The 27118-nt window shown below is 38.2% G+C and overlaps 1 protein-coding gene across 1 annotated transcript in view; it reads right to left on the minus strand.

The window, feature by feature from the left end:
• Positions 1 to 25508, minus strand: part of LOC149143696 (transcription factor MYB1-like) — a 161517-nt gene extending 136009 nt beyond the window's left edge. The window contains exons 1-2 of the mRNA XM_089449998.1: positions 25373 to 25508; positions 24829 to 25217 (exon numbers count right to left, since the gene is read on the minus strand). Coding sequence (XP_089306124.1) covers positions 24829 to 25051 — 223 coding nt within the window. The 5' untranslated portion in view covers positions 25052 to 25217; positions 25373 to 25508. The remainder of the gene's footprint in view (positions 1 to 24828; positions 25218 to 25372) is intronic.
• Positions 25509 to 27118: the final 1610 nt, after the last annotated feature.

Genomic DNA, 27118 nt, shown 5'->3' on the forward strand with positions numbered 1-27118 from the left:
GACTTGGTTTTCAACCATCCATTAGTGTAGTTACTAACTTGATGTAATCCGATAATTATTAAGAAGCATTCATTAACCATTTGACATCAATGACTGGTGTTTTTAGTCAAAGTCAAACCCAGTCAACTCCATGGGTTGACATCAATGACAACACCATCCAACAATCTCCCCCTTTGTCATTGATGGCAACACACACTCCTTCTGCGAGTACAACTCCCCCAGACATCATGCTTTATCTCCTCAGGTTTTTTTTCTCCCTCTTTGTCATTGATGGCAACACACATGCTCCTTTTGCAAGTACAACTTCCCCTAACATCATGCTTTATCTCCTTCTCGGGTTTTTTTCTCCCCCTTTGACATCAATGGCAAAGGGTGACTCCCCCTGACAATCTGCCTGCTTCAAGTGGACCTATTATTTGCCTGTGCTGCCCTTGACGAGAAGCCTTCTTGTAATAGTTTCTCAATGACAATCCCTGTGGACACATGTTATGTATGTGCTTCCCTTGAAGAGAAGCCATCCTTTGTTAACCTATAATCCTTCAGTGATTTTGATCCCCCTGAGCCTGTTATGAAACCACCATCTTGTTCAAACTATTTGTTTAGCAATCGTAGACTTGTGCCATATACTGCTTCAAACTTCAAGGAGTCAACGTGTCGGATTGTTCAAAATAGTGATTCACCTAACGAGTCATCTTAACTCGATTCCTCACAACCTGTTACAAATCCTGAAGGCATGACTGCTGAGACTTTCTTGTCTTTCTACACTTCTTACTTATCTTGTACTTGTTCTCCCTGTATTTGCTCATCTTGTACCTATTTCCTCTTCCAAACCTTCTTATTCTCGTCATCAATATTCTTGATTGATTCCATTTCTTCCTGCAGTGACACGCTATGTGTCCATAACTGTGACACTTGTAACATTCCATATATGTATGGTACCAGCATTCTTGAGTTATGTGTCCATGAGTATGAAATTTAAAGCATTCAATGTCATCCATAGAAGATACCATCTGGTATCTATCTCGAGAACCTACAAACTTGCTTCTAGGGTTTTGCAGATAATAGTTGTACCTGCCAAAAACTTCACAATCCCTAGCCATATGTCCATAGTTAGCACATAAAAAGCAATAACCATTAAATAAATGTGCGGAACTAAATGGTTCATTCGGATGCGATGGTCCTTGATAGTTGTACCTATTAACAATTTTACAATCCCTGGCCATATGTCCATAGTTAGCACACGAAAAATAGTAACCACTAAATAAACGAACATACCTAGAAGATTTTTCATTCTTCTTTAGAGGCAGTGTTGTAGTCTGTTGTCGTTCTTTGTTCTTCACTGCTTTGGTCTTGTTCTTTGGAGTTGCAACAGTCTTCTTTGGCTTTTCACTTTGATCGGCTTCCTTCTTAGAATCATCCTACAAAGATGTGGAGCTTGTATCTTCATCAACTGGAGCTTTACCAGCTTTAATTGCCTCTATTTTTGCTTCTTCATCTATCTTATCTTGTAAGTTTTCTTTTTGTGATCCCTTGAGTTTGTTGATCTCATTACTGGTTGCATCAAGTTCTCCTTGCTTTTGACCAAGGTCTCCCTAAAATCTGTCCTTCAAAAATTTCCTTCTTTCTTCTGCTTCAACCTGTAGCTTGATAAGGGAGGCCTTTTCAACTTCTTTGTTGAGTACCTGTATCTGTTCCTTTTGCTTCTCAATCTCAATCTTGAGCCTACTTAGTTCAGTTGAAGAGGTTTCCAATTCCTTTTGCTTTTGGTCAACTACGGATATGTATCTTTGATTAGATTCCTTCCTTTCAATTTTTGCTTCCTGCATCTGTTGTTTGAGCCTGCTAATCTCTACAAACGTTGTGTCGAGTTCTTGTTGCTTTTGTTGGACTTCTCTCTTGAGGTCTTGTGTCTCTGTATTCTTGACTTCTTCCAATTGAGTTCTAAGACTGTTAATCATCTTCTCAGACTCTTCATTTTCCTTGATCAGTTTTTATGTTGTCTTCAATTCTACTTCCAAAATTCTTGTCATTTCCTTTTGACTTTTGAGTTCCTTTATCACCTTGATCACTTGATTTTGAAACTTTGTCTTACTCATTTCTCCAATTTCTTCATCATAATCAGAAGGATCTGAATTTTCAATAACATCTTGACCTAATTGCTTTGTTGAATAGAGATTATGAAGCTTTTCCCAAAGAGCTTTAGCTGTTGAAAATTGACCAACTTTTGTTTTCACAAAATTTGGCAAAACATTCAAAATTACATTCATGGCCTTTGAATTGTACCTTTTAGCTTCATCGGTAGATGTGTCTCCAGAAACAACTGATTCCCATATTCCATGTACCTGCAAATGTAGTTCCATATCTAGTAATTATCTGTGTCAAAATTAGGGATGGTTACACAATACCCACTTTCTTCAGATTTTGTTGTACCTGTACCTTCCTTTGAAATCCTTGCAACCTGCTTCTTTGACTTTCCCATCTCTATGCTTTGAAAACTGGCTTCCAGCGATTAAGTTGTTATTGAAGCAACCAAGTTCTGATACCAATTGTTGAAATACTGAGAGGGGGGGTGAATCGGTATTTCTTACAATTAACACTTTTTAATCATTTTAAGAGCATCAGTTAATGTTTAGTTATTATTATTGTTCTTCTTCAGATAATCATAAACAATAATCCATAGTAGACAACACCATACAACAATGCAGAAAGATAAAACAATGGACACAAATTTTTAGGTGGAAAACCCCCTCCGGGTCAAAAACCACCGAATGCTTCTTAGTAATTGTCTTCTCCTCCTCTTTTAAAAGAAAAGTAATTACATCAAATTTTTAGCTACAACTAAAGGAGGCTCCAATCCCCTAATTCACAGGCAACAACTTGTAGGACACTACTAAACCCTAATAATCTGTTGCAGCCGGAAGGACGCCCCCAACGCCCAGTAAGTCAGGCCACAACCTGACGAGTGCCCCAACACTCTGTTTACTAGCTGTTGTTGGAAAGAATACTTCATCACCCTGTAGTTTATCAACCCCAACTGAAAGAACTCCACAACGCCCTGTGTAGGCCACGACCTGCTCTAGCACCACCCTACCACCCTGAAGTGTTCTCAGGCCACAACCTGAAGGTGACTCCAATCACCTTCCTTGCACCACCCTGCCACCCTGAAGAGCTAAAAGACCACATTTCACAATTTCAGACTGGATACCCTATGCTCTCAATCAATATAAGAAGGTTGTAATGAAGATAATAATACTTTGCACAATATGTGTATCTTGTCAAGTCCTGCTGCAAAAAATTGTTCAACTGATCACTGCCAAGTCAACCCACTAAACAATCATTGCATATCATTGAACACTGCTCATCATTTATCATTGTACATTATTGATAACTGTAAATCATTGTCATTGCTCAAACTGAGCATGTCATATCCACTGTCACTGCACTGCTCATGAATGAATAATCGTCAAGAGCTCATAAGAAAACTACCACATCACTGAACCAATCACATTGTATTGCTGCAAGTGTCGAATACAAGTGTCTGAGAATGGCACAATCCCAGATGCCACAGGTCATCCCTATGACCTGCTACCACTGCTCTCAAGCTTTGCCCACAAAGAGCTACCAGCATATGTTCTTTCACTATTGAGCACTACTCACACACTACTATCCATCATTACTTCAATAAACTATACAACAAGGTGATGTGTTCTCAGAAACCTGTTACGTGGTTCTTGAAATTATGTAACTTAGTGGTGAGATTACGGTGATAAACAATGTCATATATTGACGACCGTAGGAGGAGGTGTCATGTCATTACCCCTTGGGGTTTTAGCCCAGAAATTGGGGTCACCAACTTCAATTATGAATATCTCTCAAACCAGGAGGCCTCCCAGGGCATACTACATATCAACAGAAACATCTTTTCGAGGAGAACCTAATGACATAGATCTTTGACCCAAACTCAATGATTTGACGTACCAAAAACCCTCGACAAAGTCAGGGTACATCCTCAGTCCAGGGAACCCAAACCCTAGGACTTGGGTTTTCAACCATCCATCAGTGTAGTTTCCAACTTGATGTAATCTGACAATTATTAAGAAGCGTTCATTAACCATTTGACATCAATGATTAGTGTTTTTAGTGAAAGTCAAACCCAGACAACTCAATGGGTTTACATCAATGACAACACCATCCAATACTTCCCTCTCCTCTCTCCAAGTCGAATTCTCTAAGGGTGTGTGTATTTCCTCATGGAGTGACCCCCACCTTCCACTAGCTCCACAATTTCCGCTTTTTCTCTATAATGGGGTCCCTTCTCTACCAAAAATTAATTTCTTCTTTGGCTTTACCCACTTTTCCTAAGTTGTGAGCCAAAATTTTATGTACTTCCAAAAAATTGCAAAATTGGTGTAGTTGTTGGGTAATTTTAAGTATAGGGAACATCATAACCCCATTCAAGCACATTTTTCTGTTACTCAAGTTTGTAGCCTTTTTCTACAATAACATTTTTTTTAGACTGCCATATTCACAAAGCCCCTATAAACCCAAGTGGTCCTCTCCCCTGCAGTAGATCACAACTCTCCTTCACATGATTCATGATACCTTCTGTTGTTCTTTACAAATTAACTTCTGCAAGTTCCTTTTTCTGGAATGCTTCTCTGCAAAACAAGCCCAAGATTGACTTTTGCAAATCTCCTTGGTGGACTTTTCCATGCGTTAGTTAGCACATTTTCCATTAGTATGGCATGTCGCTAGGGGTGTTTTCTAAAGCTCAAATTTTATATACACATGCCCTAGCTAATCAATCTGAGTTCATGCCTCAACTTTCAATTTTCGCCCAAGCTTAGTGTGTACTATGTAGAATAGCATATCAAGGTTGCCCTTCTTCAACTCGGCATGAGACCCTATAAAGTGCTTGATTGGAATGATTGATGCCCCTAATAAACCTTGCACCCACTTTACTAGGAACAAATAGACATTGTAGCAAAAGGCTTTAATCCAAAATAATGGACCCTCTAGCTTAAGTCTTAATCCACCATAAAAGTCAAAGCAATCAATATCTCAGTACATATACTATTGCAAAGGTTAACAACGCTTCCATCCCCCTTTTACAAGATGGATTTTTTTTTTCGAGTTCTTGGTACAAGACTCAAAATCTTTTTTTGTTGTTGTTTATCAACTCTCTTGTGGACAGTTAAAAGCTTTTAGTAGGGAGGAGGAGACCTACATTCGGGTCTTTTGCCCTGCCCTTTTAAAACAAAAACGGGACATTATAAATTTGAAAATAAAAGTGAGAAGCAAAAGCTTAATTTTTTCCCTTTTTTAATAAAAATAATAAAAACCTTTATAGTTTTTACTTAGGAAATCCTTTTTATTTCCTTGAGGGAGGGAAATTATATTTCCTCAAGTAATAGGGACATTTTTTTCCTCATAGGACCATCTTACTGTGTGCATCCACTTAAACTCCTTGCTCTTTGAAAGCAATTTTTTGCTTATATTTCATCATGGAGACCATCAACCCAAGATTCTAACTTATGGGCCACAAGTAGAAGACATGTTTCGTAGTTGTGCCCTGTGGCAGATCACCAAAGGGGATGAGAAGGAACCCACCAAAGATGATAAGAAGGAATGTTGGCTTAGTAAGTGAAATGAAATCGGCAATCTCATAGGCGTCCATGTATAATTTGAATTGTTGTTCCACCTTCAAAAGGACGAATCTGCCAAAGAAGCATGGACACTCTTGAGAAGACTTTTCTCAAACTATTGAGGAATGGATGATTCACAGCAAGATTTTGATCACATTGAACATTATCTGGCTCAATTCAATGACCTGCCACTGCAATTAGAGAAACGTGAGGCCCACTTCAAGAAAGGTGATCATCAATTGATTCAGATTGTTCCCCACAATCAACTTGCTTCATATAAGGTAGTTTTTTCTAGTTGTTGTTGTATGAAAATTTTACTTGGAAAACAAGTGATTAGAACAAATTTCAACAGCTTTTGTAATGCATTAATTGAGAAGCAATACAAGTAAGAGGACCTTGGAAAGCTCAGATCTAAGCAAAAGGCTCATGTAGCCAAAAGGTAACAAAAGCAAGTAGTAGAATCTAAGATGCACAATTGTAGTCCATGTTACCCACCAAAAATGGGTACCCCTAGGAGAGCTCTTCTCCTATTTATCTTCTTCCATCCAATAGTCAGCAATATATGATAGCCACCTTGTAGCCGATGTGATGTGCCACTTTATCTCCGTCACCTGCATCAATTGTGTGTTTCCTCACCCATTTGTCAAGAGCACATTTTAGAAGGTGGGCAATCCGACCCAAAAGGTACATTTTTCATTGTGCAATCAGGTGCTTATGCTTGTTTTTCATTTGGGCATTTTGGGAATGGATTATTGGGTGACTTGGAAGAAGGAAGGGCTTTGACCATGGTTTTGTTCCATCACCTTAAATGGGGAGTTAATCTTCAATCCTAATCCTATGGGATCTAACTATTGACCTATGGCTTTAAGAAGGATATTACTTGGAAAACCCAATTTTGGTAGTGTGGTCCCATTTTCTGATTCCATATTTATCACTTCCCTCTACACATTACAAGCCCTATTCACTATTTCTCTTCTCTGGGTCCACATGACCATTGAGTCCACGGGGATCTAGCAGACCCCCTCCCCTTGTTCACATATCTACGTCGAGGCTGGAAATGTTGCCCCAGAGGTCGATGCAGCTAAAAGAAAGTTAAAAGCATATCATGGCCACAAGCAAAAAACAAAAGAAAAGGAAAATCATAAAATGCCAAAGATGGTCGGGACATTAATAATAGCACATGGGTAAGAGCCAAGCATGAGCTCTACCCCTTATCATTATGGCCATCACTCTGGTTCCTCGGGCCTATAGTTGCCCCATCACATCATTAAAGTAATCCATGCACGTCCCAACCCCTGGTGCGCAATGAATTGCCCCACATTTAAGGTGGTGATAACAGTTATACATCATTCACAGCATGCTCTCATTTCCTAGAGCTTCAAGAAGTAATACAAAGAAAAAATCAAGGAAAAGCACAAAAGGCAAATAAAGAAGGGTGGAAAAGCAAAGGTTGGGGCAATTCATGCAACCACGATTGATCCCTCCTCACATTTGTATACCCAATATGTAGACTTCCTCGTTATTGCTACCCCTTTGCCCATGGCATTTGGACCTAAGACCCATTCATCCCCATTTCGTACCATTATTATTCATGTGCCACTTATTGATCGAAGGATGTACAAGGGACATGTCTTCCCCTTGGGGGCTGGGAACACCTAATAGGGTCATCTATTAGCCACTTCTACCTAGGGAGGTAACACTATTATGAGATCAAAACCCCAAATTTGGAAGAGAAGCTCTGTATAAAGTCTCAATTTACCCTTGATTAACAAGCTTGGTTACTTAGATGTACTAATGATTAATTGTACCTAATGGTGAAGATGCAGCGCCGGACATTGTGTGGGGTTGGAGGTGATTTTCATCATGGTTTGGGCAACTTAGTTGGGACCCAGGTCCACTAGAGGAGCATTATGACACCCTACAGGTGAAGCGTTGAAAGCCATGGGACTCTTGTCACTTGTAGAGCATCATTCCATTCCATGGGAACCTATAGCACCCCAGCAGTCTGCGCTTTGCCCCACATTATTCATGAGATGATGCACTTGGACCAGCGTACCCCCAGCTGGCTTAACAATATATGAGTTTTGGCAGCTAATCTGCAACCCAGATGAGGGTTGTTTCACCCCTTGAGACATGGGAGGGCTGGCACCATCCTCTGACCCATCAATGTTTGAGCAGAACCAGCTTATTCTATCACCAAGAGACCCATGAGACCCATTTTGTGCCCCAAACACAAAATTGGGGTCCATGGGATGATTTACATGGAGATTTAAGGGCCAACCCCTAAATCCAGATTTTTGAAGCCCTATACACTAGACAAAGCATTGGAGAAGCCCAATGCATGCCCTAGAAGGGCCTGCACATGCATGACATCAACATTTCGGCCTCTTTTGTGGGTTATTTCTTATGTTTTACATTGGCTATGAGGTTGGCTTATAAACTCACTTAGTTTTGCCCATCATTTACAACTTGGGCGGGCTTTTAGGCTAAATTAGAGATCATTAGACATGTCTAAATAAGAGAGGTCATTTCACTCTCTCATCATCATCACGTGGAGAATTCAACCTCTTTAGAGAATTTCGCACTTGTTCCTTCTTGGCTATTGGAGATCTTTTGGATGCATTTCGATGTTTGGAAGCTATTTGGATCGTATTTGGAGCTATTTCTTTGAATAATGGATGGATATACTACATGTTGTCTTGTAAGTACTCATTGTTGATGAATTTTATCTTGAAATTGTCTAATGAATGGTATTGTTGATTCTAGATTATGCTAATTTGTGCCCTAATTATTGAAAATTAATTTTTGAAAGGCTATCTAGTTGACAATTGCATATGTTATTCATTGTATAATATGTAACGAATGTTCTTAGTGGAGGAATCCTCTAAACTCTCCATCAAACTCCATTCTCCATAAAAGTGGATAAATGCTAGAAATTGATTCCTAGGGCATCAATTTCTAGCCTCCTCAGAAACAATTTAGTTTATCTTGAGCCTCCTAGACTCCATATGCCCAAAGGACAAGGCACTAATCCAAGTCCTAGGTTATCATCTTCTCTTTTTATCCATAAATCTTCTTCTTGAAATTTCAGTGCTCTTAAGGAAGGACGTTTAACTAGGGCTTAGAGCGAATTTCCTTGGGAGATGTTTTGTGGGAACTTGAGAGCCTAAACATCAAGCTAAGGGTCTTGGCTACTTGACCTCCAAGTTTGGTGGGCATCCACTTAAGTTTTATCCATAAAATCTCTTGCCCTAGGTGTTGCCCTAAGAGGGAAACCCTAGCTATTTTTCCTCAACTTGGGGACTTCCTTGAAGGTTGTATGAGCTTAGTACTTGTTGAAGTATATCACAAGAAGCCTTTTCTCCTTATTGCCTTGATCCTGGGAGTACCTAAAAACAAGCAAAATCACGAAACCCCAGGTATTGTGCATTTTATTACTAGTTCTCTTCTAAAAGGCATATTGCTTCTTGAAGCCTTATACCATATATTTGAGCCTTTCTTGAGATATTCTAGTCCATCTTATACTTTAACCCTATAATACCTTTCATAGGTGATCATATCTTATTGGGACTCCACCCATTGGTGAAAGTCTGTAAAGAGCAAGGGGCCTTGGTTGTGGTGACAATGGGCCATCGCCCCATTGTTAGCACTTGGTCTAGCTACTTTTCTTGTAGGGTTTCCCTCTCCAAGGCCTGCTAGATTTTGTGGTAACGGTCCAAAAAAGGATTCTTGACCTCAATCACAGCCAAAGCAGCGAAAGGGAAGAAATTATCAAGAAAGAGACCTTGTGGGTATTGTGGCAAACTAGGGATCCTACAAATCAATGTCATACGTCACTAGTAGACCTTATGCAACAAGTCAAGAAGCTTTTAGTGTTGAATCAACAGCAAAATCGCCCCCAAAATGATGGAAAGGCCTTTCATACAGCTACTTCTAAAGTGTTGCATGTTCACACTTCTAGTGATTGGATTGCAGATTCCAATGGCATTCATCATATGGATATGGATGTTTCACTCTTTCTGCCTTGGATTCCAACAAAAATTGTGATGAGAAAGTTTATATCAAGGATGATACCGCACTCTCTACTTATGGCACCAACAATGTCAAGGTTGAAACTAGTGTCATAAATCATGTCTATCATGTACCAAATCTTAGTGCAAAATTGTTCTTCATTTACTAGGTCACCCAAATTGGTAAGAAGGTTTAATTTTGACCTACATATTAAATCTTGTCTCCACTGGATATGTAGGTGCTAATGAGAAACTATATAAGTTCTCTACGTTTATTGGATCTGATTTTTGCCAAGGTCTTCATGTCTTTGTTTCCCACACTTATGATGTGAGTCCTTTCTGGCATGAAAGACAATGTCACTTGAATTTCAAAAGTTTGCACCTTGTGAGCAAGTTGAACATGGTTCACACCTTACCTTCCATGACTCCTAAAGATGGCAACTCCATTGTAGATTGTTCACGAGTGACTTGCGTGGTCCAATGGACAAGGCCTCCCTTTTAAGCGCAAAATATGTATTGACTTTCATTAATTATTTCCCTAGACAAATATGGGTCCATTTCTTGCAGCATCAGACTTAAGTTCCCGAAAAAATTTTGGAGTTCAAATCTATTGCAGAAATTAATGCGGTCAAAGTATCGAAACTCGTAGCACTGATAATGGTGGTGAAGATGTAAATCATGCTTTTGAGGAATTTGTACCAATCTTGGCATCACTTCACTGCATTGTACCTTACACCACTTAACATAATGGTGTTGTCAAAAGAAAGAACCAAACTCTTGATGAGTGGCCAAGTGCATAACATTAAGTTTTGGGATGAAGTGGTAGGTTGTGTATCATATTTCTTCAACTGCAATCCTATAAAGGTTCTTAGGAATATGACATCTATAGAAGCTTAGAACAATTGGAAGTTGATTGTTGCTCATTTAGGGGTGTCTTTGGACATGATGCATGGGCCCACATTCTAGATGAGAAAAAAGAAGCTAAAACCAAGAGTTACACATGTACCTTTGTTGGTTATAGTGAGGACTCTAAGGCTTTTTGTCTATATGATCAATCTACTAATGTTGTTATCACTTCAAGGGATGTTATATTCAAAGAGAAGTCCCCTTCCTCAAGTCTGGCTTATCCTATATATTCTAATTTTGTTGATGTTTTTCTCGATGTTTGTCTTTGCCCATACCAGATACGTTTACTAAGTTTGATGATAAGGGAGTTTTATAACCTGCTCGAGATGTTCAAAGTACATTTGCATCTCCTTTCTGATGATAAGGCTCATCACCAAAATGAGATACGAAAAAACTTGAAGCAATTAGTTCTAATGTTGGTGGTGTTTTGGATGCTTGGAAGGCTCATAGTCAAAAGAAATGAACCAATTTTTCACTTCAAGGAAAATAGCTACATGTGATCCCCATTCTCATACAAAGGCTGTTAGCAAGCAAGAATGGGAAGATGCCATGGCAAATCAATACAACTCCTAAATGAAAATTTGAAATTAGAAGTTGATATTGTTACAACAAAATATAATACCCATAAAAGTGTAAAGTCTCAAGCACCAAGATGACAGCTTTGTGTAACTTAGGAAGGTCGCCAACTATCACCTCAACAACTCTTCCCCATGCTTTAGCTTGTCACCTCTCCAACACAGGAGAGGCTTCCCTAAGGTAGGATTTCCAAGGCTATGAAGTGAAGGCTCAACGTGAAGTTTGAAGAGAAAGCCTTAACAAAACAAAGGTTGTAGTAGTATATGGAAGGAAATAAAAATGGGGAAGGGGGTGTGGGATATGGAAAAGAAAGGAAAGGAAGAAGAAGGGAACAAGAAAATGAAATGATGGGACCAATGCCTATCAATCTATGGGTTAATAGAGTCATTAATCATTGCATGAATGAAAGAATTAGTTTGTCACAATCAACTACTTTGTGGTATATGGTAGAAAGAGCTAGTTTGCCACACTCAACCTCTTTAGATGAAAGAACTAGTTTAATACCTCCATCATTTGGTTGTGCACTCAAGGCAAAAGGAACTAATTTGATGCATTTAGCCTTAAATGTTTGCTAGAAATGTGTTATGGAAACTAGTCTTTGAAAGCTTGGGGTGTCACTCATTAATCCTAATATGGAGGTGATGCTTTATGGCTGAATTGTACTTTTAATTGGTAACTTAGTTTGATAGAAGATATGTTAAAATGTGCAACTAGGGCCAAATTCCACTTTGGGCAGCTCATTGACCTAAGATGATGTTTGGACAAAATTCCTCTTTCCAAGAGGACCAAAATTAACCCTAGAAGCACTAAATTCGGACAAGGAGAAATATGTTTTTGATATCAAGCCCACAAGTGCACTTTGGTCAAGGTCGGCTTGGGGTCAATTAGACAAATTGAACCCCCCTCCATCACATATAAATAAAGGAGACCTTCAACCTCATTTGGCACATCAACAACACATCATTTCTTCTCTCTCCTTCATTGATTGGTTTGTAAAGATCTGAGGCACCCTATTCTTCTTCACAGGTGTGAGGGTTTGGAGGCATCTTTGACTTTCAAGTTTCTATGTTGACTTTCTGCAGCAGGACAGTTTGACTTTGATTTGACCGACTTTCTCTCCTCAGTTTGACTCATTTTGACCAGCAAAAGTTCGATCTTGGAAGGCCGAGTTGTTTGGCACAGAAATCAAGGAAATCTCGGCACTTTGACGAGTGTTGACTTCAGGGTTGCCTGCTGTTTTAACTGCAGAAAATTACAGCAGACTTTCTCTCTCCTTTCACCAGATTTGACTAAACTTTGGAGGACTGTTTTGAGTTGATATTGACCAACATTGGAGGCTGAGTTTGACTGGCTTTGACCGAGCTCAAGAGGAGTTGTTTTGACCGTTGACTGTTGTCTGGTTAGGGCACATTGACTGTTGTTGACTTTTCAGAATTGCACTTTCATCAAGATCAGATTTTGGATATTGGTTTCGATTCTTTACAAAAGTCAAGTCACATTGACTTTGACTTTCGTCATTGTCTTAGAACCAGAATTTTTGAAATGATCTTGTAGGCAACACTACACAACGATATTGGCCAAAATCTGGAAAAGGAGGAAAGGTTATTCTCCTTCAGAATGAGGGCTAGAAATGAGGAAATGATCACTCCTCCCATGCAAAGCTGCTTGAGCGAGTACCCTATCATTTTGATCAGTTCCTTGTGAATAATATGCCAAAAAATGCTGGAAAAAAAGGGCAGAGAATCCGTCCGGACTCGAGGCCTTGTCCAGATGAAAGGAGAAGACATCCTGCTTTATTACTTCTCTAGGAGGAGGGCCAATTAGAGAAGTGTTCATTTCTTCAGAAACAATCTTAGGAACATGCTCCAGCATATATTAATCTTCCTCATCAGTTGATTGATCAGGAGCTTGGTACAAGCCGCTATAGTGATCGATTGTTGCCTCTTGGATTGACTGGAAGTCATCAACTCATTTTCCTTGGTGATAGATTTCTGAAATGTTATTTTTTCGTTCCCTATTCTTAGCTTGATTATGGAAGAACTATGTGTTCCTGTCTCCAGATTTTAACCATACACTCCTTGATTTTAACCTCCACTGCTCCTCTTCCTGCCTTAGGAGCACATGATACAACTAGAAGGTTTTAACTTCTTAGCACATAAGGTCCTCTGTAACATACTCAGCTTCAATTTGAGATTGAATACATTCAACTTGATTCTCCAATTATAGATTGATTTGTTGCTTTCCCGTTCTTCAACAAGAGTTTGATTTCATGTTTGAGCCTTTTTACCTTGGTCTCCAAAATACCAATTGGGCTACCTTCAACCCACTTGTGCTCTATGAAGCAACTACGACATTTAAGAAACCAAGAGATTGAAGCCAGAGAGCAGAAAATCTGAAGAGAATTGGGCCATAGTTTTGTGGCAGACTTATTTTCAGCATGATGGGTCGGTGGTCCGATCCATTCCAAGGAAGAATAAAAAACTAGAGCCTGAGATTTAGAGAGACAAAGTTGTCAGCAACCAAAAAACTATCCAAACAAGCTGCAATGTATCATGGGCCCAACCTTTTGTTATTCCAAGTGAATCTCATCTTAAAGAGCTTTATGTCAATCAGGTGGAGGGAACTAATTAGGTCCTCCATAGCTTCTTGGTATTGATCCCAGACCAATGTACCTCCCCTCTTTTCCTTTTGATGAAGGACGGTAATAAAGTCTCCACCAATGATGCAATTTGTGCCAAAGGATGTATCTTTAAGCTCCATTAGGGATTTCCAACAATCCTGCTTTTCACGAAAAAGAATAGGCATATGGAGATTTATTATAATTGTCAGGCCAGGCAGTGACTCCATAGAGCATAAATTAATTGACTGTATTATTCCATCAGGTAGGTCCTCATTATATACATGAGGGAGAGACTGTTCAGTTCGTCTCCTGATGACTGTTCATATTCTTATCTATCTATTTACAATAATTCACCCAATCACAAGGATTAGCTGTCAACATTCCCCCCCTTAATCTAAAGGGATGTTGGTGAGTCCAAGCATCATTTTGAATCGTTCAAGCTTTTCCCTACCAAGCGCTTTGGTGAAGATGTCTGCAATTTGCTCATTTGTGGAACAATGACGGAGATGGATTGTTTTGGCCTCAACATGATGTCGAATCAGATGATATTTAGTATTGATGTGCTTCGTTCGATCATGGAACTTTGGGTTCTTGGCCAACTTTATTGTAGAGGTATTGTCAATCATGAGTGGAGTTGATTGTACTTGTTTTACCTGCAAATCTTCAAGAATTTTCCTGAGCCACACAATTTCTTTTGTTGCTTCAACTGCTGCCACGTATTCTGCTTCTATTGTGGAATCTGCTAGAACTGATTGTTTGCGTGATCTCCAGGAGACAGCTTCTGATCCAAGACTCATAGCATATCCTGAAGTAGATACTCCAATTTCTTTGTCTCCATTGAAGTCTGAATCAGAGTATCCAATCAATCTGAAGTCGTCCACCTGTGTATACTTGATTCCAAAGTCTTGAATTCCCTTCAAGTACCTTAGAACTTTTCTTGCAGCAAACCAATGTCCCTCACAAGGCTTTTGCATAAACCTGGAGAGGATTCCAACAACAAATGAAATGTCTGGTCTGGTAGTAGTTAGGTAGTTGAGACTTCCTACAAGCTGTCTATACTTTGTTGCATCCTCAAATTCCTTTCCTTCAATAGATGTGAGCTTTAAGTTTTGTTCCATTGGAGTAGTAAGAAGATTGCACTCTGTCATGCCAAACCTGTTCAACAAATCTCCAATGTATTTCTTTTGAGAAAGAAATATGGACTTTGGATGTTGGGTTACTTCAATGCCAAGATAGTAATGAACATAGCCCAAATCAGTCATTTCAAAACTTTTCCCCAATTCCTTCTTTATGGATGCAATGTAGCTTTCATTGTTCCCTATCATTAAAAGATCATCTACATATACCACAAGATATACAACTGTTTTGCCAACTTTCTTGACAAATAAAGTTGCATCATCAAGATCAAAATGATTGAAATTGAGTTTCAAAAGATGCTCAGTTAGTTTTTCATACCAGGCTCGCAGTGCTTGTTTGATGCCATACAAGGACTTCACAAGTTTGCATACTTTATGTTCTTGTCCTTTCACAGCAAATCCTTCAGGCTGGGACATAAAAACATTTTCTTTTAAATCTCCATTCAAGAAAGCAGTTTTTACATCCATTTGATGGACTTTCCAACCGTTCTGAGCTGCTAGTGCAAAAAGTGTCCGGATGGTAGCCCATTTTGCTGTGGGGGCAAAAGTCTCCTCATAATTGACCCCTTCCTTCTGTGCAAAACCTTTTGCCACAAGCCTAGCTTTGTGCTTGTCAAGTGAACCATCAGCTTTATACTTGTTCTTGTAGACCCACTTGCAGCCAATTGGTTTGGTTCCAAATGGAGGATCAACCAGCTTCCAAGTGTCGTTCTTTATGAGGCATCATACTCCTTTTGCATTGCTTCTTTCCATTCATCATGAGAAGCAGCTTCTTTGAAGGAAGTTGGTTCAAAATCTGTAGACAAGTTCAATTCACAATCATAAGAAACATCCATATCAACAGGTGAATTAGAGTCATCTACATCACCTCCATTTTGCCGGTTTGAATTTCTGGTTCCTGTCTTTCCAACTTCATCAAGATGAACACTTTCAAGTGTCTTTGTCAACCACTTTGGGGGACCTTTTTGAGATGGTCCAGGCTGCTCCGTTGATTGAGTTGGGATTGAATCAAGATTGAGTCTCCCAATTCTATCCATTACATCACTTAAGGCATCATCCGTTGTTGGAGTTTCATGCGGGGGAGAGTGTTCTTCAGAAGAAGATTCCACATGTTGATCTAGTATAGGAATCCCCCCTTCAAGATGTGGAATCTCATTATCAAATTCTTGAAATGATTTTTCTTTTGCGAATCTATCCAAGCGATCAAGTTGCCGCTCAACAACATTGTCAGTTTTGGAAGATTCAAGGAAAATTACATCTCTAGATACAACAAATTTCTTATTTACTTCATCATAGAGGCGATATGCTTTAGAGGTGTTTGAATACCCCAGGAAAATACACTTACGACTTCTAGCACCAAGTTTGTTTCTATGTACCTTTGGTATCAAAGCATAACAGGTGGAACCAAAGACCCTGAGATGTTTTACCGAAGGAACATGTCCATACCACAATTCATAAGGAGTCTTGTTTCTTATAGCATTAGATGGACATCTATTCTTTATATATGCAGCACATAGAACAGCATCAGCCCAAAACATTATCTTTACATTTTTGAAGAAAAGCATGGATCGTACCATATTCAAGATTGTTCTATTCATTCTTTCAACTACACCATTCTATTGGGGATTATAAGGCACAGTTGTTTGATGTTTGATCCCATGTTGGCGAAGATAGTTTTCAAATTCATTTGATGTGTATTCTTTTCCATTATCAGTGCAAATAGACCCAATATGAGATTGTGCAAATAGACCCAAAAAAATCTTTTCTATGAGTCATGTGGCAGGTTGCTCCTGAATCAAGCAACAAATCATTTTTCCATAAAACAAGTGAAGCATTAAACAAATCTTCATTTACTCCAATGTTACATTGTGCCTCAACATAGTGAGCGGATTCAGGTGCTTTACCTTTGTCTGTATCATCAGTTTTATCTTTTTGTTGGTTTCTTTTCTGCTCAATTTTGTCCCATGGTAGCTTGCATGTAGAGGCATCATGTGATCCATTTCTTTTGCAGCGAATGCAATGCAAATCTGCCTTTTCTCCTTGAGAATGTCTACCCCCTTGCCTCTGAAATATCTTCCTCTTCCTCTTCGTCCACCTCTTCCTCTTGTAGAATCTTGAGCAGGATGCTTTTCTTTATGAGCAAGGCACACAGTCTCTTCAGAAGATTCAGGGGTTGTTTTCTTTCCAAAAGCTTTCTATCTTTCAGCAAACTTTTTCACAAGAGAGTCAAAGGTTATATCTTTGAGATTTCCATTAGCTTGCAATCAATGCAATGACTCAAGATAATTGGAGTAAGTACGATAAAGTGCCTTGAGAAAAGCAATAAAAGGAATATCCAATTCAACCTTAGTAGATTTGATATCATGCATTATAGACTTTACTTCAGATGCAAGAGCAAGAGGATCATTATTTTGCAGTTCAAGAGTGAAGAGTTTAATCATGAGTTGAACAACTTCAAGTGCAGAATGTGAGTCATAGAGTTCTTTCAGCTTTTGTAAGGCTTCAAAGGCAGTTGAATATGACGAAATATGGCGACTCACCTCTTCATTTACAGATGTTGCGATTAATGCATAGGCTTTGCTATTCTTGTTTTCCCAAATGACGAGCTCTTTGTCTGAGGTAGGTTGTACTGGGTCATTGTCTCCGTCCCCGACACACACTCCTTTCCACAACTCATTGAAAATGAGGGTGTGTTTTATCATCCAGGACCATTCAGGATAGTTCTCCTTGCCAGTGAGAACTATTCCCACCATAGATATGATTGAATGCATACTGTAGCAAATAAAATTTCGGCTGCAAATCTTTTACTCTTAATGGAAAAAAATATAGTTCTGATATAATGGGACAACAGATTCAAAGCACAAAATATGGCAGTATAAAATACCCTCAACAGCACTGCGTTTACCAAAGAAAAACTGAAGAATGTAGTCCAGATGTATTTGGACTCTCAAATACAGAGAAGTATTTAGGTTATTTTCAAGAATAATTTGAGACAGATGTATCTCTGATTTTAAGCCACATGAAATACACCACAAGACTGCAAAAAGCTTAAGCACTTCTCCAAATTTAATTCAATTTCCTGAAAACTAAGAAATCCCTCTGAAGAACCAAGATACAAAGATCCCTTCTTTTTTATGGCGCGCATGTAACATCACCCACAGCGCCTCTGCAATTCCCAGCAATCAGCTTTATCTATTCTGCTACCATGTCAGCGTTCAAAGAATACATACGGTATTATAGTTTAAACATCATCAAAAAAAATACCATTTGGAGTGGCACCCACTACTGCAGCCTGGAGTTCAATGCCGAGTTTCGGATTGCCTCACAGAGGGTAGGCATTTACAACCGGTCCCCACAACATCTTCTCTAGCCGACGTATTATGCGTCAGAGATCAAGAATTCAGCAGCAACGAGCTTTATTATTTCTTCCTTCTATGGGTTGTTTACGACTGCGAATGGGATAGCAACTCTCTCTGGAAACTTCAGGAAAACCGCCAACAAAACCTACATTCAAATCTTTTCATGTTCCTTTTGGGCCGTAACACAATCGGTGTAAAATGAAAAGAATTTGAATCGACGTGGGATTTACCCAAGGCACATGCATATAACGCATCTACTCTAGCGTGGAATTTAAACATAAGCAATTCAGACTCGTGCAATTTAAACATAAGAAATTCAGACTCTAGGCTTGCAAACTCTCTGTCCATTCATTGCTTGATCCAGCGCATGGCAAACCAGGCAGCGTTTCTATACAGCAGCACGCCAATACTGCAGGAAACTTTGAAATTGAACAAACCAAGACTTGAAACCAGAATAGTGAGTAATCAGAATAGGTTCTGGTGGAGAGCGGTGAAGCAATTCATGCAATGGAGGTGGTTGATGATGATACAGGACGGGCGTTCATGGCGTGAAAATTCATGGCATTCAATAGCCACATGAATTTGGTGTTGGGAGACTATCAACGCATCCAGATGAACAGGCTACCAACATTTAGCAGAATGTCAGGTGAATGTCAGGCGACGGTTTAATGCAAGGCGCAGTTCTTTCAGGCGACGGTTTAATGCTAGGCGCAGTTCTTATAAATGGAATATGGCAGAACAGCAAACATTCATGGACAGACACCTTCTAGCTGACAGAGGGCGCAGGTAAAGGAATATGGTAGACAGACAGAGGAGTTACAAAGAGCATGAGAGCTAAAAAGGAGCTGGCTCTGATACCATGTCAGGCCAGGCAGTAACTCCATAGAGCAGAAATTAATTAACTGTATTATTTCATCAGGTAGGTCTTTATTATATACATGAGGGAGAGACTGTTCAGTTCGTCTCCCGATGACTGTTCATATTCCTATCTATCTATTTACAATAATTCACCCAATCACGAGGATTAGGTGTCAACAATAATGCATACTTGATTTAAAGCCAGAATGTTGAAAGAAGCAGCAATCCAATGTTGTGTTTTCTTAGTGTCTATTAATTTTAGCTGATCTGGATCCCATAGCATACATAAACCCCCCGAGGCACCCCGAGAGCTAACCTCAAGATGGCAACTCTTATTCCATATCTTGTGCTTAGATGAGAAATCCTTCTCATTGAGTTTGGTCTCCTGGAAGAGGGCTACAGCTAGCTTTTCTTTTGCTATCAATTATTTTGCTTCTGTAATTCTCTTAGTTCTAGGACCCTATAGTTCTAGGAAACTATATTCATTTTAGGTTGAGTTGCCCCCTTCAAGGGACCTGCCACTGCACCCTTTTTTCCTTCTTTGTTATCGTGATCAGCTAACTAGCGACATATGGTGCTTTGATATCCTAATTTTTATCTCTCAATTTGAGTTGTGTGGATTTCCCTATTGGTTTTCCTTCCTGTGTGGCGGGTTTTCCTTTCCAAATCTGTGGCTTTTTCAGCTTCTGATTTTTCATCTGCTGAACTAGCCATTATCGCAGGGCTTATGGCTTCCTTTGATGAGAGGAAGTCGTCCTCTTCCTCCTCGACATATCTACTGAGGCATTTTGAGAGATTTCAAGAGTTCTATTCTCCTCTTCTAAAACTTGCTCAGGATTGTGAGATGAATTCTTTTGAAGATCTAACTTTGTAGACCTTTTAGAAGTTCCTTCTTCTTCATTAATTTATGCCAATACTTTGTATTTATTCTTTTCTCCTTTATGACTCCTGGATAGGCTAGTACCCTCCTTATTGGTGTTGGTCTTATTAGGATTTGTCGTGTCTTTAGCATGTTGGGCATTCTTCCCTTATTAAGGAGGTTGTTGTTTATTAGGGACCCTTCTTTTGGATTGTTGCCATTGATCCCCTTGATTTCCTTGATTTTCTTGGCTGACTAGGGCTTTGATGCAATTTCTAGTAAAATGTCCATATTTGTGGCAGATCTGGCACTTGAAGGGGAGTTGGTCGTAGTTTACTTCCTGGATGTGCGTTCAGTCATCAACGCATAAGTTTATTGCTGTCGGAAGCCCCTTTTCCAAATCCACTTCCACACAAATTCAAGCACAGGCAAACAGCCCCTCCCTGGATTTAGCACAATGGATATATTTTCCAAGAGAATTGCCAATGAGCCTAAAAGTGGCATCATTCCAACAATGAAGAGGTTGGTATGGTAACTTAACCCATACTGGAACTGTCCTAGGGATATCACAGTTTGGGTTGAAGTTAGGGTCCCATCTGTCCAAATAAAGCCCTTTAGACCCCATGAAATATGGCCCACTTCTGAATATTAGATCATGATCTTCCTTAAGCTCAAAATAAAAGGTGAATAAGCCTTTTCTGGCAAAGGAAGAAACCACTTCCCTTTTCCTTTTGGGTTTCCAATTAGTCTCAATCCATCATCTCACTAATCTAGGTGAGGGCCACAAACTAGTAAATTGTCCAACCAAACCCTGATCTGCTAATTGAAGGGCCCTCAATCAAGCTTGAGGAGATGAAATCACAATTTTAGGAATGCCATCGAGCTTTTTTACGAATTTAGAGGGATGGGCCTTTTTGCGACCATATTATTAAAAGTCGAAAGCTCTTGAGAAAGTTGCGCGTCCTGGGCCGAACTGGCCATGGTGGGTTGCCCGACCAAAAGAAAAAGCCAAAAAAAGCTAGAAAACCCAAAAAACTTACCTTGTTCAAAGAGAAAATCTGTTGGTGAGAGGAGAGGAGCAAGGTTACTTGGGAATGGGAGCGGGAGCGGGAGCAACATTTTCAAAAGCTCCCAGTTTGGGAGCGAACTGGGAGCAAATTTTTATATAATATATATTTTTATATACTTTGATGCATATATGTCAACAAAAGCATGTAGAATGATGACTTAGATATAAAAAGCATAAAAACACTGATTGAAGAAAAAATCCTCAATTATTTAGAAGTTATAATCTTCATCAAACATGTCCACAAGTTAGTAACATACAACATATTGAATCTCATGATTCATCCATCTTAAAGTTTCAAGCTTTCAAAATTCGATATATGACATTTATCATCATTGATCACTAAAGTTGTAACTTGTCCTTGTAACCATTACCATTACCAAGAAACCAAACGATAACAAAGAATATCTAACATGAAATGAAATGTTTCAACTTTCAACTTTCACGAAGCATCATATTTATGATTCATTACCAATGGGTTATAATTGCCAACTTCAAACTTCAAACTTAGATTGTCATATATTGTTTACAAAAAATATCATAATAAATATGAAAGAGTCAACAATTATAAAAACTACTAGAAATTAGAAAAGACGAGTAAATCTATTATCTATTGCTAATGCTTGGGCCTCTTGTCTCCACGAGAAATATCTAATTTCTGAGAAAGCATGTACAACGATGAATAAGTTATAAAAAGCATAAACACAAGGATTAAACCATATAACATCAATCATCTAGTAATTACAATCTTCATCAACCACAAGTCCACAAGTTACAAGTTTTGATATATGTAGCATGTAAGGGTGCACATAACCAAAATAGCATCGAGTGCAATCCATCTCTGAACTGAAAATACATCAACAAACAGGCTCTAGATGGCCTCTATCATCCAAAAAAATCATGCTACAACAAATACCTACATATCATCAAAATCATTGTCTATCTTGGGATATTTGTCATTAATATCACCCTCTAAGGATTAACATAAGATAGAAAAAATGTCGCATTTCAAGTCAAGATTTTGTTTGAGTGATGGGTACAATTTTAGTAGGGCCATGATAGAGGATTTCGACAACCAATGTCACTAACATCAAAGTACATACAAGGATTGGTGCTCTTGACGAGTTCCATACCCTAGTACATGACAAAATCCAATGGAAACATTGCAATCCCCCCAATCCTGAAATCCTGAAAAATTGATAAGTCTATTGGTTTGGAGTGAGATCTATAATTTTACTTTCTCCATATGAAATCCAATCAGGTCGAAACCACTCTCAAACATCTTAAGTCATTAAGTCATTTCATGGTAATGTTAAAAATTTAAGTAAAAGGATGTTCTATTTTATCTTTCATTTTCATCCTTCTACTATATATATTTAACATTACCATGAATTGAATATCAATACTAGGGCCATAGGCTTGATCAATAGGTTGCCCCACTAAAAAATTCTTGTTTCTTTAAAAATAAATTGCATTTGGAATGTGTTTGCATAAAAAAATTGCGAAAAAAACAAGGGAGCGAATTTTTTTTGGGAGCGCACTTCATGAGCGAGTTAGAGGAGGGGGGTGGAGCGCTCCCCCGCAACCCTGGAGAGGAGTTCTGTAATTAAATTGAGACAACAACTAGGAGGGTTGCGAACTCCTGATCCATTAGTAGATCCAAACCAATCCGATCTCCTGATCCATTAGTAGATCCAAACCAATCCGATCTCCTTGCTTAGACTCGAAGGATAGCACGCGGCACAAGACTGCAGGCCTAAGCCTAGAACCTAGGGTTCCTGCAGAAGCTTCCTTCACCTATCCCAAGCAAACCGCAAAGCACAAGAGGCACAGGACATAAATCTGCATTTCTAGGCTGCTGAGTAATTAACCAAGTGTAGTGCTGATGGTTTCTGTTATATATCAATCAGACAAGACAATTGAGATTTTTCTTTTTTTTTGGTGGGGGTGGGAGGATAATGCCGAGTGGCTTAGGAATTGTGGGGATGGTTCTCATAAAAATAGAAAGCCCTTTTTGGTTGGGCCTCTTAGTTGCAAGGGGGTATTTTTTGGCTCTATAAATGATTCAGTAGAATGGTGGAGAAATATGGACTACTCCCACGCTGATAGGAATTACTCTTATATGGAAAAGAAGATGCAAGCCACCTTCAGTGACAAAGCTGTTAACTTTTTGCCTTAGAAAAGCATCTTCTAAAACTTAGTTAGCTACTTAGTTTTCAGCTAGGATGAAAATGTATAACACAGATATAGGCTCTCTAGAAATTGGTGTGAAAGAAGATATGTTGGCAATACTTGCTTATTTCAAGGGAGAGTATCATCTTGGGTGCCATTAACAATTTAATGATAATTATGATAAAATTTTCTGTTTTTAAACATAATATATAGGATGCATATTTTTCAAATAGGTGAAAAAATTATTCTTGTATGTAATTTGAGAGTAAAATAAGCAAAACATCCTGTCTTGATATATCAGAAATCCATCTACTACAGTAATTTGAAACTTTCATTAACCTCTCACAACTTTGTAGAATGTCGTTAGAGGAAAAAAAAAATCATTTCAAACATTAAACTGCATCTGACCTCCCACTGTTGAAAATGATAAACCAAGATCCTACATTCAACCTTGATGACCGTACCCAACAGACCACAGCTGTAGCCTTTGCAAATTATTATAAAAAAGGCAGATGTTGATCAAAGTACTTGGACAGTTAATACGTTACATAAACACCAGGAGTAGATGATTTCGCTGGTAGTAGAATTACTTTGTTGAATTTCCTCGACGATTTAGATGCCAACTTACAATACATAAGTTTAATCAGTCAGTTGTATTGGAGATTCTCTTAGATATACATGTGATAGCCAATTTTTCATGTAACAACCAGCTATAACTATTATAGACCAAAACAACTCGAACTACTGAGTAGTTCATGTGTGATAGTGCTGTAAGATGCAGTGCCTGTTACAGAAGTTTTTTCTGTACCTACTACCATTTTCTCTATGAAGATCAGACATGACTGACTGACAGATGTTCAAGGAGCATGTTTTAAAAACCATGAAATCAAATTATTCCAAAGAATCAAAACACGTGAATAGGAGGCTAAGGGCTCGATGCAACCCTGTTCTTGCAGATTGAGTAAAAAAATCTTTGGTAAGAAATGCTAAATTACAATTCTTCAGGTAAATCACTAGTCTCTATTTAAATAACCTTGATGGAATACACTGGACAGCCACTTCAAATCTTAGTTTAATTAATCTGACTCGGAGAATTGACCTTAATTTTTCTGTTTGACCTTCCATATCAAAGAATAAGAGAACACAACTAACTAGATGTATCAGACTACATTTTATTCTAAAGACTCAGATAGAAGCATGTGGCATACCTATAATGCATCGTACAGTACAGTTGCTAATGGCATTAATAATCAATGATACAATACAACTGGCTAAACCCAGCTAGCTAACATTCATAGATTCTACCAAATACCATATAAAACCAACTCCTTTGAGCTATCGAACATTACGAACCAAAGCGTACAATATGAACAGATGATATTGTAAGCTGAATAAAAAAGAAACAGATTATCAAACAAGAAGACTGAAAATGCATTTCAAAAAAAGATGAGATTCGACATAGAATACAGCACGAAACAGCAAAAATCAATGAGGTGATTTAAAATTACGGACCAATGAATTAAATAAGGAGATTTAAAAGCTCAATTATAAGAAACCCAACTGTAAAGTCCATAATTGGGATTCAAAAAGATGATAGAAACAATGGAGGATTGAAAGTTACCAGTGAAAGGCTTGCGTTTAACCCCTGGGTTCAGCTGATTACACCAGCGAAGACGGCATGATTTTCCGGATCGACCAGGAATGCCTCTGGCAATCAAGCTCCAATTCCTGGCTCCAAATTTATCCACAAGCCGACTCAGAACGGCATCCTCTTCAGGAGACCATGGCCCCTTAATGCGCTCATCTCCCCCATTCCCATTGCCAACCTTGCTGTCACTCTTCATTCTTCAGCTGCTTTCAGTACTCATAAACTCTCTGTAACCTTCCTGTAAGCTTTTCACCCGCAACCCAATGTAATAACAACTGTTTTCTTTTACCTGCCCTCTGCTTTAGATGCTATCCTGAAACTTATTGTTAGAAGAAAATGGAGCTCAGAAGGATGGTTTTCCCCTGCAAAAACATCATGAATAAGCTTAGGCTTGAGCTGCAGAAAATAAATTGGATAAGACGATCAAAAGAAGGTGAGAGAGAGAAGATTGATGGATGAATGGATTGGTTTCGAGTGTCGATGGAGGAGGACAACTGCAACACATAGGGAAGGCCACCTGAAATTAGAGCAAAGAAAACAGAGCTGTTAGGTGAACTGACGTCGTCGTTATGTTTGCCGTTAGAAGCCCCGGGAAACCCTCGGGCGTTAAAACCATAACTCCCAATCCAAAGAAAACCGCCTTCCTTTCATATATATCATTTAAATTTTTCATTTTCACCGAGGATTGAATCAAACCACCGTGGAGCTAACTCAACCAGAGTTGTATATAGGGACTCAAAAAGAATTTGTGCTGTAAATATTCTTCGTTTATGAACTGCGTTATAAGCTAAGTGTATAATTAATACTCCTAAATTAAAAGATAAATTAAGTGTATAATTAATACTCCTAAATTAAAAGATAAATTTAAATTTCTCGTGTAAAGATTAAATAACAAGAGTTACTATCAGTTTAGGGTTTTGTGATCCATAATAATATTATAAGAATTTTGAACATTTTTCATTTGTCAGTGCATTTGACTTGCAAGATAAAAGTTAAATTGGTTGAATTTAAGCTTTTGTGATCCATATCAAATTTATAGATAAGACTTTTAGGAGAAAATCACATCATAATAATTCATTTGTCAACGAGTTTGGAACCTACAAGTGTGGTTCATACGCGTCGACAAATGAATTATGATGTGATTTTCTCCTAAGACTCTTCTCTATAAACATTATAAGAAATTATTTTAGAAATAATTACATCAAGAAGCATTTTATTGACGTGTTTGGAACGAGTGTGGTTCATCATTTTAGAATGTGAGAAGAAATTGGGAGCATTTATTTTGAAGCTTCACAGAAAAAAGGCCTAATACATCAAGCAGATGAAGAAGCAATATGTTCCATAGGCTATCTTTAGCCTAGTGGACGTTAAATTTCTTTCTTTCTTCTTCATCAAGACAAGATGAAGAATCAAAGCATGGCAACCGGTTAAATAGATATAAAACGGCTACTTTTGACTACGTTGAAGATATGGAAAAATTAATTTAAATAAATCCTAAATAATTTTTTAAATATTAATATTATTTCATCTTTAGTATATAAAAATATTTAAAATGAATTTTGATTATATTATGAAAATTCATATTATAATTCTAATTTAAGTATTTAAATATATAAATAGATTAATTAAAACCCTAGATACCTAAACTAGCATTTCTTTATTTAAATGGGAGGGACTAGTTCCCAGAAGAAGCGATATGGGGCCCTCTTTTTTATACATTATACATATCAGACTAGCTGACATCCATCACATCTGAGCTGTCACATCCGGAATACATTCGCAATAGAACAGTAAAGGCTGCAGCGCAGCGACATCATGGGGGATCAAACGCGGGCGGGGTGCGAAGCAACCAACTGCCCCGACCGTTGTACCATGCACTTGGGTGCAAATACCTAAACTAGCATTTCACTAGACTAAAAATTAGGAGATCTAAACTAGCATTTCACTTTACTAAAAATTAGGAGAAATAATAACCTTAGGTATTGAAATATATATATATATATAGATGAAGAATTACAACACCTTTCATGAAAAGAGGATAGGAAAAAAATCAAATTGAGCTTAAGAAAATCAAATAACAATAAATTCCTATAATGAATAGAAATATTAAAAAGACGATTATTATACCAAATAATTTTTTATAAAATCATTTTAATTTTAGGTTTAAAATCATTATTATATTAAATATTTTTTTATAAATTTATTTTAATTTTAGTTTTATTATTTTTTATATTTTTAATACTTAATACAAAACATAAGGTAT

This window comes from Pinus tabuliformis, chromosome X (genome assembly GCF_031772625.1).
Source record: "Pinus tabuliformis cultivar Carrire ecotype Pingquan chromosome X, CPIR1, whole genome shotgun sequence".
NCBI classification, from domain to species: Eukaryota; Viridiplantae; Streptophyta; class Pinopsida; order Pinales; family Pinaceae; genus Pinus; species Pinus tabuliformis.